The sequence below is a fragment of the Seriola lalandi genome, unplaced genomic scaffold (assembly GCF_002814215.2).
Source record: "Seriola lalandi dorsalis isolate HSWRI2012SDOR001 ecotype SW California unplaced genomic scaffold, Sedor1 jcf7180002054748, whole genome shotgun sequence".
In the NCBI taxonomy this organism is placed as follows: domain Eukaryota; kingdom Metazoa; phylum Chordata; class Actinopteri; order Carangiformes; family Carangidae; genus Seriola; species Seriola lalandi.
In genome coordinates, this window is record NW_019525301.1 from 3518958 (window position 1) to 3535633 (window position 16676).

General features: G+C 40.2%; 3 protein-coding genes across 3 annotated transcripts in view; all 3 read right to left on the bottom strand.

Annotated features, from left to right (window-relative positions):
• Positions 1-263: 263 nt before the first annotated feature.
• pdrg1 (p53 and DNA-damage regulated 1) lies at positions 264-3933 on the bottom strand. The gene is made up of 4 exons (XM_023424790.2): positions 3785-3933; positions 2264-2339; positions 1935-2009; positions 264-1647 (listed from the first exon to the last, which is right to left on the bottom strand). The coding sequence occupies exons 1-4, from the start codon at positions 3866-3868 to the stop codon at positions 1550-1552; spliced, it is 333 nt and encodes a 110-aa protein (XP_023280558.1). The 5' UTR covers positions 3869-3933; the 3' UTR covers positions 264-1549.
• Positions 3934-4862: 929 nt separating this feature from the next.
• Positions 4863-9951, bottom strand: LOC111668592 (uncharacterized). Its single transcript, XM_023424662.2, has 4 exons — positions 9471-9951; positions 9109-9193; positions 8020-8090; positions 4863-7938 (listed from the first exon to the last, which is right to left on the bottom strand). The coding sequence occupies exons 1-4, from the start codon at positions 9584-9586 to the stop codon at positions 6585-6587; spliced, it is 1626 nt and encodes a 541-aa protein (XP_023280430.1). The 5' UTR covers positions 9587-9951; the 3' UTR covers positions 4863-6584.
• A 2098-nt stretch (positions 9952-12049) lies between these two features.
• Positions 12050-16676, bottom strand: part of aldh1l1 (aldehyde dehydrogenase 1 family, member L1) — a 28323-nt gene continuing 23696 nt past the window's right edge. The window contains exons 20-23 of the mRNA XM_023424713.2: positions 14869-15034; positions 14680-14785; positions 13754-13953; positions 12050-12570 (exon numbers count right to left, since the gene is read on the bottom strand). Coding sequence (XP_023280481.1) covers positions 12515-12570; positions 13754-13953; positions 14680-14785; positions 14869-15034 — 528 coding nt within the window. The 3' untranslated portion in view covers positions 12050-12514. The remainder of the gene's footprint in view (positions 12571-13753; positions 13954-14679; positions 14786-14868; positions 15035-16676) is intronic.

Sequence of the window (16676 nt, forward strand, 5' to 3'; positions counted from 1 at the left end):
CGATCCCCGGCTCCTCCAGGCCACATGTCGAAGTGTCCTTGGGCAAGATACTGAACCCCACTTTGCCCCTGATGGCTGTTCCATCAGTGTATGAGTGCGATGTATGAATGTGTGAGTTGATGTGGCAAGTATTGTAAAGTGCTCTGAGTGGTCAGCAAGACTAGAAAATCGCTATGCAAGTGCAAGTCCATTTTGTGTGTGTGTGTGTGTGTGTCTGTGTGTGTGTGTGTGTGTGTGTGTGTGTGTCTCTATCTCTCTGTCTGTTTGTCTAATGTTATACTTTTATGTCCTGGCTTTTGTTTAGACTTTTTTACACATCACTTCCTCTTGCTGTCTGTCCACCGATCTACTGTCTCTGCCAAATGAGAAATGAAAAAAATGAATTTGCAAAAAAACAAAACATTTTTTACATTCGATTTTCTCAGTTTTTCTTCGGAAACAAAAAATGAATATCATGAATATCATTTTTTGTTTTTGGTTTAAAAATAAAATAAAATCAGGTGAATTCGGTTTTTGGTTTCAATCAAAAATGATAAAAAGGAGCTGCTAAAAACTGATTGGTTTTTCATTTTTTGATTCTGACACCAAAAACGTTTTTTCTGTACAAACAAATGATGGATTATCCGATGATTCCCAGACCCTGTCCGTCCTCATCCATCTCACTGAACACACTGGACTCAGTTCATACTCCTTCTCCCAACAAATGTCCGCATAGCTCGTAGTTTAGTTTTTTGCAGCTGAATCACTGGGAAACATTCAGAGTTTAATAACATGTCTGCATCAATCCCATATCTTTCAAAAACAGTTTGCTTTCTGTACAAACACAAAGACCAGACATTCCTTCTACGGAGACTGCAGAAATATTTCACAAGTAATGGCATTTCTCAGCTTGTTACTTTCATGCGTCCAAAGATTAAGGAGTTAAGGTCAAAAGATCAACAGCCCTGGTTTAAGGCTAAGATACTACAAAGCAAGAAGCCTGTAACTCATCTTCAGAGACTCTGACATGCTGCAAACTAACTCCTTGTAATCGCCATTTTAGTAATCACCTAGATAAAGAAACAGACACAACTGTACAATACACTGTCAGCCAAAACAACACAACCATCTACAGCTTTAAAAGTGGCCATAGACTTTCCAGAAATACGATGATAGAGCTGAAAGACACATCATGGCTACCTTGGATTTAATCAAACCTAACAAACTCAAAAGTGAACTGAACTTTGATGGATTCACAGTAAAGTTGACCTTTGACCTTTTGGATATAAAATGTTATCACTTCATGTCGTGTCCACCAAAGTCAGAGTCTAAGTGAATGTTTGTGCCAAATCTAAACAATTTCCTCAAGGTGGTCTTGAGATACCACATTCAAGAGGCCAAAACCATGTTTTATGAGGTCACTGTTACCTTGCCCTTTGACCACCAAAATCTAATCAGTTCAGCCTCGAGTCTTAGTATACATCTGTGCCAAATTTGAAGAAAATCCCTGAAGGCATTATTGAGATATCGCGTTTAAAAGGTTAAAGCTGCAAGTAGCCAACTGAACAGATCAAATGCTCTTCATACCTTGGATCTCATTGAGATGATTGACCTTTGCTTTCAGTCCTTTGCGAAGGTCGTTGATCTCCTTTTCCAGCTGCTCCTGGTCTATGGATGAACAAAGACCAACACAGATCACATTTAGCAACAATGGAACTGTATGCAAAAGGTTTTCACTGCAAGTGCAAATAAGTAAATACAACCTCTGCAGCCGCAGACATGAAAAGTGAGACTTCTTTAATGTTCCTTTCATACATGTTTTAAACTATGTGAAGAAGTACACATGGAATTTCGCAGGGGTGCCCAAACATTTGTACATCCGTATGAGTAAAACTATATCCACTCAGTTTAATGGTGGAGCAAAATATATTTAGATATTAACTGGTCATTCTTACCTTTCTGAATCATCTCTCTTGTCTTTGATTTGGGAAATTTGATGAACATGGTTCCAAAGCAAACCTTCACTTTCTCTGCAAATGACAGCAGTGGTAAATCTCAAGTCACGTACAGGGCATCTACAACCAGTATTACAACTGTACACCTGATTCATATCAAGATATCAAACAGCTGTTTCCACTGTAAAATTACTGTAATCAGTGTTTACATAACCTAAGCCAATGGATGTCAATGCGTGTCCATTAACAACTGTGATTCAAACAGGATGCACTTGAATTTCAACACTTCTCTCCTCCGTGTCGACATCTTGTGATGAAGCGCCACTCACCTGAATCTGACATTTCCGTTTTCAGTGCGTTCAGCGCCTCTCTGTTCTTGTTCCTCTTTGTGTCCAGGTCCACAATCTGAAACAGCGACAGAGAAAACGATCTCTCCACATTACGCAGGATATGATGTTACAACATCAATGTGCTTTTTCCATTGTGGAATATGAAAAAGTAAGAACAAGCTAATATCAAGTTTTTGGATTGATGATTAAAACATAGTCAGTTTGAAAGTAACACAGTAGTTTTATTTCATTCAAATGCAATATCATCAGCCTACAGTGACTGAGTGGGAAAATCAATGAAATATTGTCAGGTAGCTTTATTTGAAATGTCTGGTGCTGTTGTATATCAAAATACAAACCTATATTAGATATCATATGAAACACTGTCATCTCTGATACTGTAGCACATCTGATACTGTAGCACATCTGAGGACTAAATTTAGTCCTTATGTAGCATCTCTCTGTCGCTCTTCTCCTCTCATCTCTCTACTGTCTGGCATAAAAAGTCACAAAAATGCCCAGGAATTAAATAATAAAATGAAGTGTTGGTCTGGGCAAAAATCCTGAAAAAGATCATTAGATCTATTAACATTATAAAAACAGTGTGAAGAATATGCATGCAAATTAAGGCCTGCAAGTATTTTGCACTTAGCTAGTTTGTGCAGACATGACCATACTTAATATACTCCAGAGACTGGGATAAGACAGGCCACAACTGTTATGAATCCCGTCTTAAAACATTCTTTAATGAAAAAGCTTTTATGCATACTTAATGTTTCTCAAAGTTTTACCTTTACATCCTTGTAATTTACATTCTCTTCTTTTTAACTTTTAATCTCCTGTGTTGAATACCATTGTTTATCTTCATGATCTGTTCGTTATTTGCATTTCGCCTTTACTATTTGCTTTTTCTCTTTTCTGTAAAGCACTGTTAGTTTACTTTGCACATTAACTGTTATACACACATGATACATAAGGTATTATTATTTTCATCATATTTATCTTCTTTTGTTTGTTTTCTCACTTGTCATCCATTCCAAAGATTTATATTCGTTTTCCATCCTTTATAAGGGACAGGACTTAATAGGTGATCACTATTCAGTAAACACTGAAACACTGAAACCTCAATATTCAGATTCAAACTTGAAAAGATCGATTAAAGAAAAGTTCCGTGAGAAATTACATTTTCTGTGTGAGGATAGTTCACAGATCAAGCCTACCCCCTCAAATCATAACACAAATCCTAACACATACTATTAATCACTAATATTTACAGTATTTACATAACTATAGGGCTGCAGTGTTATTCACCTCCCAGTAACACAGAGCTACCACACCGCTATCCGGGCTAGGTTTATTCATTCCACGCGAGACGGTAAAACTGTTAGCTTAGCTGCTAGCTTAGCTGCTAGCTTAGCTGCTAGCTTAGCTGCTAACACTGTCAGTTAGCTCTGTTAGCTGATGTATCCCTCCGTACTCTGCATATAACATCCATCTTGTTGTTACAGAGTATTTATCTACCTGTTGCTTAGTGGTGAGGACATCCTCCGCTGCTTCCTCAACTTCTATCATATACTCCAAAACACGCTGGGATACGGCGTCCATGGTGGCGGTGTAGCTGTAAAAATACGTCCGGTCTGAAACAGCAACTGGACGGGATACAGGAAGACCTCAAGGGAAGCGCGTAATAATAGTTCCCCACACAATACTTGTAAAAATACATTTAGGTCTTTCCATCCCCATCCCCATCCCCATCCGCGGGGTTTGACCATTTTAGTTTAATAATGTCAAAGAAAGACAACAGATTTTCAAATTAAAGCACAAGTTTGTTGAAAAACTTTAAAAAAAAAGCCATTTCTACTGTCAAGTATGGGGATTTTAAAAAAGTGCCCCATAAACTCATAATATTTCAAGAAAGAAGTCGTAATATTAATAGAATAATGTTGTAATATTACAAGAATTAAAATGTAAAATTTCGAGAGAAATAAACGTTTTTAGGAATATAACAATCAACTAATGAAACGGGATGAAGTACAGTCAGTGGCCGCCTGAGCTGCTTCTGGCAGCTGCTGTTTGTCTGTCTGACAATGGAATAGACTCGGTTTCTTTAGTCTTTTCAGTGTCCTGATGCTGCTGATGATGATGTTGATGATGATGATGATGCTGATGGCCCAAAAGATGAAGTATCTTCTCATTTGTGAAAAGTAGAACTTCACAGGATGCTCCACATTCCTCATTTTAAAGCTTCTGATATTTACCCTTTAAGACAAGACGCAACCTAAAATTACCTTATTCTCATTATATTATGACTATTTTCTTGAACTATTATGCTCTTATTCTCAAAATTATAACTTTATTCTCGTAATATTATGACTTCATTCTCAAAACAATTGGTATATAGTATCTACACTATCTACAAATAAGTCACACATATAATACAGCAATTCAGCTTGTCACTGACACCAAATGGTAATTACAGTTTTCTGTAATTTTGTTTTGATTCAGCAGAACTGCCATTTTCAGAGCATATCTGCTCGCTCCTAGATGAAGCTGTACTCCCATGACAGACACATCAGTCAGACAATCACTATGACAACCATGGCAGTGTGAAGCATTTTATTCAGAGTAGTCCAACAATTTAGCATTGCACCATAACTTTGTTGGACTCATGATGGACAGGAAAAATAGTATCAAGTATTATTATTATTGTGAATCCTTGCATTCTTCTTCCTTGTTGAAGCATGGCACCTATGCAAAATACAACTTGCCTGTAGACAATTCTATCAGAGACTCAGGTGGGTTACTCACTAGCCTCGAGGTTGTATCCCTCCACCACTCAGACTAGTTTCAGGTTACATCCCTGTTTCTTCAGTCATATAAAAAAAAAAACAATTTGTGTAAAATTGTTCATAATTGCTGTGTGAAGTCTTGAGTTATGGCTAAAAAGTGTTTTATGGGGTCACACTGACCTTGACCTTTGACCTTTGATCACCAAAATCTGATCAGTTCAGCCTTGAGTCCTACTGAGTTATTGTCTTCACCAGAACAGGACAGATGTACATACGTACGTATATACAGATGGTCAACCCGAAAACAATATACCTGGCTGTCTCCGGCGCGGAGGCATAAAAAAGTTTGTTAGAGTTAGAAGCATCAGGCTTTAATAACTTTTGTGATGCTTTTCTTTTTGTTGACAGACGAAAACAAGAGTGATTGTTCCAGCGTTCACATCATTAGTAAAACTGGTAGTGTTGAAAAATATCTCATACACACATATACATAATGTATTGCGCTGACGAAGGCTTACTGGGTTAAGACCTAGTGTATGGTTATACGGCGTTGTAGGCTATTTTCCTTCTGCTTAGTATCAGATGGTTTCAGCTCTTTATCTGTTCTCTCCTCCTCTCTGCTGACATATACAGTATTTTAATAAAGCTGAATTCACAATAAAGCTGTTCTCACTGACATGTTTTTTTGTTTCTGTTGTCATGACAATGGAACAAGTTTGAGATATTGACTGAAACGTGGCTCATTAAAACTACATGTTAAACAGAAGTCACTTCCAAGCTTCTGCTAAAATCCTGATTTTATAACGTCTTGACAAAACCACCAAACACACAAGTTAAAGACAAAGACTGTGCTGTGATTTTGGCTGTATTTACTCATAAAATGATCAGTCAGAGAGAGTTAGAACCTCATTCACATCAGCTGCCGTGTTCAGTATAAAGAGGCGTGTCTGTGGAGGGAAAGCTCGACTTCGCACTCGCAGGGCAACACTGACGACTCTCTTCTACAGAAAGTAGCTGAGGTTTGTCCAAAAAAGTCACTAGATTTGTCACATGGTGCTATTTAAAAAAAAGTTGGGAAATCTAGCAACGAGCAACAAAGGCGCTAAATTGGCAACAATGCTTGTTTGCTCCAAATCATTTGGAAAGAGCAACGAACAATAGTGTAACTTCATCACTCAGTCAGTCAGTGACATTCACGTTCAGCTCCGCTGTTGCACTGCAGCCAGAAAGAAACAAAATGAGTATTTATATAAATATCCACATGCGCATAAGATTTATGTATAATCAACAGTGCATGTAAAAATCCACTGCAGGATCTGCTTATTTAACTTAACAGCACTGGATTAAACATAACGATGTAACTATAATTAGCTGAGACTAGAAAAATATTGCAAAACATCACATTCGCTGATGGAAAAAGTGAAACACACTTCAACAATCTGAAAATATAGATTCATAATCAAATCTCAAAAGTGATGATTGCAGCTGTGGCGTACAGATTACACCTCCTTACACTACCCAAATTGCTGATATCAAACAAATTCAACCTGTTTGGGCCTGTTTGGCCTGTTATCAGGAGAATAACTGGACCCGTGTAAATTGTCCATTATTGCAGTGACAGCATCTGGTTTTATTTCTCGTTCCTTAAACTCAGCTGTTCTCCTTCGCTCACTTCCTCCTCTTCTGCACTCAGAACCACTCCGTCTTTTCTCTGATCCATTTTGTTGTCTTTCTACTCCTCCTCTTCTCCTCTGCTCTGAGCCACTCCTTTTCCGAAACCCCCCTGTCCTGTAGTCCATCACATCCCCCCGCGCTCCCAAACAGTCCTTCTCAGCCCCAACACTCGAGTCCCTGGCAGTGGAATGAGGCTTGGTGTTAGCACCTTGACCCGGGTTGCGGATGTTGCCTGAGGCTTGCATCCTCCTCAGGTGGCTGTTGGCCCTCACAGGGCTGCTGAATCTCTGAGCCTGGGACACTGTGCTCCTGTCTGAGGAGTGCACCCGGCTCTCGCTGTAGCTCCTTTTGGGGAGTGACATGGGCCCCCTGCGCTCCAGCATGGGACTCAGTCTAGACTGACGAGTGTGGCTGTGGGTGGAGCGGCAGCATGACGTGCTGCAGGCCGAGTGGCGGATGCGGTACAGAGCGCAGGCACAGCCGGAGAGCAGGGTAGAGTGACTGGCCAGGGAAGAGAGGAAGGTGAGGGGGAAGGCACGCTGACACTGGAGGATACACTTTGGGGAGCTGAGGCGTGATGAGGCAGCAGCTGGTGACCTGTGGTAGCTGGATACAACATCTGACACAGCTGACTTCCCACTCTCCTCCTGGACAGTCTGGATCTGACGCCACTCCAGCTGCAGCAGCCTCTCCAGGTACCTTTCCAAAGACCCCACTGGCCTGGGCCGAGGGGCCCCCAGGCCCTCCATGTTGTAGAAGACAGCCAGCTGAGTGAGGCTCCAGGAGTTAAAAGGTGGCGGAAGGAAGTCTGGAAAGTCAAAGCCAGGTCGGCCCTGTCCTCTGGGCCTACGGCTGCGAGTGGAGCAGTCTTCAGCCTCGATGACGTCTGGCCTTAGCTCGAGCTGCGGAGGAACCCGGCCAGAGGACAACACAGGAAGTCTCTCCGACTCAGACAAGTCAGTGTCACTGTCCCCTTCTCCATGGCCGCTCAGACTAGCTTCCTCCAGCTTAGGGGAGTGTCTCTCCAGCAGATCGTGGCTTGAGTCAGACAGACGGTGGCAGGAAAAGGCTGCTGTGTGTCTGCTCCCTCTGACTCCTGTGTGCTTCTGTTCTCTGTGGGCAAAGCGCTGAGCAGCCGGTTGCACCTTTGGCTCCATCCTGTCCTCTGCAGAGGGTCGTGGATGGGAGTTTGACTCTGAGGTTCCCTGAGCACTAGAAAGAAAAGAAGATTGTATTATCTTAACAATCAGACAACAAAGAATGACATAACATTTGCACAAACAGCAGTCTCACCTGTGTTGGCAAGTATTGCTGCGTTTAGTCAGGGGCGTGTGAGGCTTGTGCTTTCTTCTTTGCTGCAGCCTCTGTGATTGCAGAGAGACACTGTTACTGTATACCTGCACATATTTTCAACTTATTACATGTTCATTCTCTCAACACTTAAAACTAAAGCTGGACCTAATGATCAATTTATTGATTAATCTTTTGGCCTCTGAATTGTGTGGAGAGCAGATAAGCTTTAAATGTTTTGTTTTTATCGACCAATAGTTCAAAACTATGAGAAGCCGCCTAGGCCAAAACTGAATACTTTACTTACACATACATGTGTACTTGAACGTTACATCACAGGTCTAATACCCTGCCTCACCTGCAAATCACTGTCATCCCATTAACCACAGGAGTTATGTAACCCCACCCTTCTGTCTGCAAAGCCTTTTAAAATCCTGGCGGTGTTGTGTTGAGCAGACTGGGTGACAGAATTTGAGAGTTCCCTGTTGAGCTGGAAGCTGCTGGGTTGCATGGTGCTGTGCGATGCCGATGGTGGCGTTTACAGTATGTATGTGCAAGTGAAGTTTTCACTTTTGGCCTATGGGAGGCTTCTTATACAAAATTCTAAGTTATTCAATATATAAAAATGAGAAAAGCAGCTAATCATCACATTTGAAAAGCTGAAATAAACAAATATTCGCTAATTCTGCTTGAGAGATGAGTAATTATCCAGCTAGGTGTTTTAGCAACTTTTATCAATACTTTGTTTATTGGCTTTTGTTCATTTTTGAGCGTAAACAGAACATTCAAACATTCTTAATACCCCCCCCCACAATAACACAACAGTCTCAGTAAAATTAAAAATAAAAACATTTAAATATTGAGTTATGCATATAAGTTGAAGTGATTATAGACAAGAATAAAAATAAGCTGAATGATATACCTACGTTAAAATACATAAAACAATCAAAACAAATCAATAAATAAAAACAAACAAGTAAATAAAAAAATTCAAAAATAACTTACAAGTAATATACCTCTACATGCATGCACACATGCTAATCATAGGAGCGTTCTAATTAATTGATGCTTGATAAAAGAAAGTGAACTCACTCTCTCATTATTATTCTCTTGGCTGGGGAACGTGTGCTGTGGCTGCTGTGGCTTCCTTTGTGACGGCCGCCTTCCCATTTTGTTGCTTGAAAAGAAATATATTAGGAATGAAACACAACCACTGACCTAAATAACGATCATAAGAAAATACAAATGAAATATAGAAGCAATAAGATGCTCCACGGTTTCCGGTGGCCGCCGACACGACGATATCTTTTGTGATTACAACAAATAAAGCACAAATAAATACACAACGTTTAGAGATCAAAGTGCAGCGAGACGCGGACGGCGAGCCGCTGAGTCCAGAGGGACATCCCTGTTCCCGCCATCATCAAACCATAAACAACAGTAGGTGACGGTACCTGGCCACATTAGGCCTGTTGTTGGTCCACAGCGCCTTCTTCTTCCATTCCCTCTCCCTGATGAAAACCCTGTCCACACACTGTTGTGGCGCCCGCTCCTGCAGGATTGTGCCCATCCCAGTTTACACAAGGCACCAATGACACGAGCTGGTGGGCTGTTCAGGCTGAACACGGTGCAGCTGTGATCGCTGCTGAAATCAGCACCCAGCACCGCTTTTCTTACTGACTGTACAAGCTGTTGTCGTGATGGTCGATCCACCTGCTTGTCCAGCAGGGCGCAGTCCAGACCACAGTGCGGTGCTCTGCCGAGGAGGAGCGCGAGCCCTGGGAATAAACAATAATCAAACGATATCCATTAATGTTTATACAGAGGTAGAGACATATAGACAGCTCGTGTCCAATGGCGGATTCGGTTCGTGCAGGCTTCTGCTTGCTGAGAAGATCTCCTGTCTCTCTCTGAGGTGCTGGGAGAGGGTGGATCTGTGAATACAGACCTGTAGTCTCACAGACACATCGCCTCTCTGGGTTGTGTGAAATCAAATAATAAATATAATTATGTAATAATTAGGGGGGCTGGAGGATGAAGGATTTGTGCAATTTAGTAATTTGATTGTCTATTTTATTTGTATGTATATTTGTCTGCATGTACACATATATATATATATATGTTATTTTGCATGTTTTCTTTTATGTAGGCATACCCTGCTACAACCTCTCCAACCATACAACTTATGGACAATGACTGGAAAAGGACGATTACTGGAACAGGGTACAGTGTGGTGAAAGTAGATGGAGTAGGCGTGTGCCAGTCTGAAGTCGACTCAACATTTTGGACAAAATTTTAATATCACTGGTGGTTGGCAGTCAACTTTTCCCCCAGTTCCATCCTTTTAGAAAACGTGAGCACAGCTTTGTATTTAGGCCTTCTAATAATAAAAATGACTGTCCATGTGAATGGATTGACTCGAAACCTGAATGTGAGTTAGGATTTTGTAAGTGTACTTTTTACTAAACTTGTTTTGTGTGTGAAGCCAAGATGTGAAATTTTGCTTGGTTGCACTAATTGCACAACTTCATGTTGTTTTTCATGTTGTTTTTTAGGACAAATCAGCTCTATCAGAACAATACATTGAAATTAGAGTTTTTGGTTGGTTGAATAATTGTAAATGATTTAGTCTCTGAATATAGGGGTTTGTTTTTGTCACAAAAAGGCACTAAATGGCACGTCACTCTAACTGTACCTCATAAGGTGTGAATTCTGTACCTCTCCAGGTATATATGTTGTACCCTGCTAGAGTACAGCTGGAGCGACAAACACTTTGTACATTGTTAGGTCCATCCCTGTACTTCCATTTTTTAATGTGTAGATGTCAATTGTGCAATTTAAAATGCGTGCATCTTGTTTGAAGTGTGCAACAGTGTAATAATTAGGTTCTTTTCAGTGTGTTAATCCTTTCTTTTCTTTCCTCCTTTCCTTTCTATTTGTGTTACTTTATTTTGGTTTTTATGGTTGTATATAATTGGTATTTATTACTATTTTAAGGGGGTGTTTGTCCAGGGCACCAGACAAGCTAGAACCGCCACTTCTTATGTCTAGGTGTGTGTTTGTGTATGTGCTAGTAGGAGTGCGTTCCCTATCTCTACCTTCCTTATCTCAAAGATTTTTAAGTCACTGAATGAGGTAAAATAATGGTGACTAAGCCTGTGGCCCACTGATGAGAGTAATGCAATATTTATATATTTGCAGTATTAAGAAATAAGTATCTGCTGATATTCTGTGCTGATGCAAACAGCTGCAGCTTCACATTAAAAGCATTTAAATGGCGTCAGTGAGCCCTGCACTTACTACTGTTGTTCATTAAGTAGGTCGTGATGGGGAGGTTCAGTTTGTCTATGGACTCAGGAGCTCAGGATCCAATCCCTGGACAGGAGCAGCTTTAAGCACATCAGAGAACTGCTGGCAGCAGAAAACCCCTCAAACCCTCCACCAATAAGACCCCATCTCTGCTTGACTGTTTGCTTCACACTCACAACTGTAATTTTGTTTTACAGTTTTGTTGCATAATGATAATTAGTTTGAATAGTGAATATTTTTCTCACCACACTGCAACAAGTTTAAGTACAAGGCCTGTAATTACTGCATAAATAGCCTATCTCATAATAATAATTGTTATTAATATTATTATTATTATTATTATTATTATTATTATTAATTTAAAAAATAAATAAATGAGTAATCAGTCCTTCCTGTGCAGCCACCACTGCCTTAGACCACAGCTTATCGTTTTTACATGTCAGTTTTTGTACAAATAAAACACGACACAACGTGATGATGAACTTAAGAGTTGTTGGCAAAAGGATTTTTTTTTTTTATCTTTTAGAAGAGCCAGGTTGGCTGCTTTCTCTTGTTTCCAGTCTTCATGCTAAGCTAACTGTGGCTACAGCTGTGTATTTGGCGTACAGGTATGAGAGTTAAGAAAGTTCATTTTCCAAAGTGTTAAAACTATTCCTTTAAAAATGCATCATGAAAAAGAAACACAACAACAACAGCAATAAAGAGATCCACAGCAGGGGGGGGCGGGTGTTCAGTAGTTTTCATTGATAACCAAAAATGAATAGAAATGTTATATATCTTAAGACTTTTCTGACCTAATGTAAGCCATATTAGAAATGAATTATTTGATCTGTTTCCATTTTCTATCTTGTACCTCAAACACACTGATAACAAAACAGTGTCAGACGTTACCTGAGCTACCTACAAACACATCATTTCCATATTTCAGGACAATATTTATTACAACAAAGCTCAGGCGTGTGCTTTTGAGAGGACTTAGACAGAATGAAGGTGTTAGTGCATGTTAAGGCTCTAAGTTCAACAGTCAGTAGTCACTACTCTTGGGGCATGACTGCAGGTCTGAGCTGATGACATCACTCCACGTGGCCCTGTGCATCTCCTTAAGCATCTCTTCTGCCAGTGTCCGTGCAGAAGTCACTGAATGCAGGAAGCTGATGTCCTCAGTGCTTCCTGTCTGCTGTGATGCGGCTCAGTACTCGATGGTCACTGCCTTTGTCTTCAGGTATTCATTGAGAGCCTCTTGTCCTGTTGGTGTAACAGAGAGACCGACAGTAAGTATGGAAATTAATCAAGTCAACCACGGTCACAGTAACCAACCACATTATCAACATTAATGAACACACTGCGCCCTCTGAATGATGAGCTCATTGTAATAATTAACTGCATTAACAGTGTGACTAAAACTATGACCTACATTTATTTATATTTCCTTTCCCTTGTTTGAAATACAAATTCTATTACAACACATAACTGGGTAACACTTTATAACAACGTTGGTCAGAATAGATAAAAACCAGCTTCAGAGAATGATCTGAAAAAATGATCTATAGGTTGTTTTGCAACTTAATGGTCTACACAAAGCTCTGCATATGATTAGTGAAGGGCTGAATTATACATTTACATTTCCTTTGCAACAGTTGAGGCACATTGGAAATTCTACGTTACACATTTATACATAGACAACAGTTTCCACTTTAGATTAGGGGGATGCAGAAAGCTTTGTGAACGATTTAGCCATGTGTTTACATTTCTTACAGGTGAGGAACACTTTGTAGTTTGTACTGCAGTGCTTCTCAGTGCTCCCTGATCACCTACACGAGACGAGCTTCACTGGCAGGTCAGAACTGCTTCAGACGTTCACTTCATGGCCAGATCCCACCGGCTCCACACAGAACCAGTCACTGTATTTACCTCTGACCCACCTGGTCACTGTTTACCACACTAACTGTTACTCATGTATAAATGTCTGTTCACTTCAAGACATGTTCATTTAATAATAACTTGATCATCATTGTTTTTTGTGCTTGTAATGGGCGAACTTACAAGTAATTAACCATGAGTCAACAAATTATATTTTGATCATTTACTTATTACTTGTTCATCATTTGATTAACCAATGCGTGTAGAGATACCGTTACTATAGACTTACAACAGATTAATCTTTGAATAACTTACAGGTGAATAACTTATTGATCACTTACTAATGATTTGTTTATGATTGTCTCATTGACTAAAAGTTTATCGATGACTTACAACACATTCGTGACATGTTAACACAGCGCTTACTAACCATCTACAAATGTATATCAACGTTTTCGGAAGGATTTGTTCATCATTAACTAATGACTGATGACTGAAGGCAAATATAAAGTGTTACCCATAAATGAAAGAACCACAGCTACAGATCAACAGCAGCAGTTTTTCTTACCCAGGTCTTTGCCAAAACCAGACTGTTTAAAGCCTCCGAAAGGCGAGGCCACATCCGTTTTGTTGTAGGTGTTGACAAAAACTGTGCCGGCGTTGAGCCTTTCACTGACGTACAGAGCTTTGCTGATGTCCCGAGTGAAAACGCCTGACGCCAGGCCGTACTCTGTAGCATTGGCCCTTCTCAGGACATCGTCCACCTCACTGAGACAGGGAGACAGGGAGACAGGGTGGAGACGGGGGGGGTCAGAACAGAGAAGAAAAGACTCAAGGCTAATCTTATGACGTCTTAAAGCAAGCGAATAATAATAATAATAATGATATAATAATCTTTACTTTCAGAGCACTTTTCTAAACCCAGGTTACAAAGTGCTTCACACAAGGCAGCATCATAAAACATAGAGGTCATATAAGGCAACAGTTAAAACAAGCCAATCAGAAATACAAATAAAGTGTTTGAGTGCAAATAAACCAGAGGCAGCGTCACCAGCAAGAGAGTGATCAGGAGAAATCAATAAAACCAAAAAATATATAGGCTCAGGCTACGAGCTGGGTCATAAGAGGTCAGATATCTAACATGGAGAGAGTCCGTGAAGAGCTTTAACAGTCTAGCAGGATCTTAAAATCAATTCTAAAATGTACTGGGAGCCAAGTGGCTAAAACCGGTGTGATGTGGTCCCTCCTCCTGGATCCTGTTAAAAGTCTGAGTTCTGTTCAGTCTGGAGCTGACTGACAGATGTTTGGTTGTAAAACGGTCTTTAAAAGATAAAATAGATTGAATTTTGGACAGATTTCTGACTGCACAAGTTTTGTTGTGTGCTGTTCAAAATTTAAGTTGCTGTCGGACCAAACACCAGGACGCCAGCAGATGGCGGGAATGAGGATACGAGTCATATCAAAGTGAGACGTAAGCTCGAGTTATATCCTTACCCGCCCTTGAACTTGGAAATGATCATGACGGGGCCGAACGACTCCTCTATGGCGATGTACATGTGGTCTTGTACGTCAGTGAACACTGTGGGTTCAAAGAAGAAACCTGGAAGGAAAGATATAATGAGACACACATCATATAGACGGGTCAAACTCATCCTTCTCATCCAGTGTCTCCTGTTGTCTTACCTGGTCGCTGGATCTGTTTGCCCCCACAGATCAGGGTGGCTCCCTCCTTCACACCGGTCTGACAATACTCCACCAGTTTGTCCAAGTGGGCTTTGTGGTTCTGAGGACCGTGGTCAGTGGCGCGGTCCAGTGGATCACCAGTCTTCATCTTCTTCACCTCCTCAACCTGAGATAAAAGACACAGAGGTCTTCACATTAGAACGTAAAATAATAAGATTACAGACAAAAGGAAATACAATGATTCCTCCTGTATAAATTGAAAGAATAATCAAATTGATCATATGTGCTTTGGGTGGGCATTACTGATCAAAATGAACCAAACAAGCTGAATGATCGTATCATTAGATCCAAGTCTGAGAACACTTTCCTAGATAAACGTGTTTTACATTTTTTTCATTAATATAAAATATGTTTATCTTCACAGTTCATAAGAAAAAATTTACAGAATAAGCATATAGAACTTTTATATGTATGTTTTTAATGAACTTATATATAAATTAAATATATATAAAATTCATCACATAGATATTTTTAATATATGTTCATATAGAAATTTTACTATGGGTATTTCATTGTAAACTTATATTTTCCTATATCCATCCATCCTTCATATGTACATGTGATAATGATAAATCCCCTTATAGGGACATATATGTCAGATATTACATTTCTGTATGGTTACATGCTGCGGTGAAGCTCATGAAAACCACCTCAGGATGTACTTATTGTGTTGGCTTTAGAGGCAAATTTGCAGTTGAAGGATTCATATGCAATGAGATTGTCTATAGGAAGCTTTTTGCTTGTCAGTGGTGTGGGGAAAAATGTGATTCATAAGACCTCAGCAGTGTTAGATAAAAAGACACATACCACTCTCTTAACAAACTGGTCATGAATGGTGTCCTCCACGAACAGTCTGCCCGCCGCGATGCAGTTCTCTCCCTTGTTGAAGAAGACGGAGCTCATGCCCTGGAGTACACACACATCAACACAGTACTTTTAACTCTGTAACCATTTAAAGCTGCAATATTTAAGGTCTCGAAATCAAGCTGGCACTGGCACAAGACGACCTCTCCACTTCCTCTTCCTGCCCCATCCTCAACCTACATCCTCGCTGTCTCGGCGAATGCAGGAATCATGTGCTTCAGCCACAGCGACATCTTCCAGCAGCTGATAGTGTAACGCTGGTTACTCATGGCGTTAACTACAAACTTATTACTTACTGAATGAATCTACATTTGGGTCGTGGGTAGAGCGACGACATGGGGACAGCTTCTTTTCATGCTAACATGATCCACTTTAATGTCTGCTTCCAGGACAACTGAACACTGACATCCTAATAATGATCAGGATTAATGATCGTTGTGGAGTTTGTGAGGGATGCAGTAACATCTCCGACTGAAACAACCTGATCAGTGCGGAAACTAAGTGTTTGGCAACGCAGGGAAATTGTAACTTTGCAATGCTGACAACTTGGAGATCTCCAAGCCGTTTGTAAGGCAAGCTATTCATCAAACAATAAATGAGCTCTGACCCGACATCATACACACCCATTATTTTTAGGAGTTTCTCCTAAATCGTGAAGTTAGGAGCTACTTTTATCTTTAAGATGCTTTGTGAATACGGGTCCAGAAGGTTATTACTGACTGACAGCTGCGCACCCTTAACTTTGGCCTTATCTGATTGGATAGAAGGGTGAAGTTCAATCATAAATGCTATTCAATGACTGTGGGTCAGAAAAAGCTTTTGACAGAACCTCTCTACGTTAAGATATGCTTTGGAGTTAAAAAACAAATAACTCCAAAGAACAA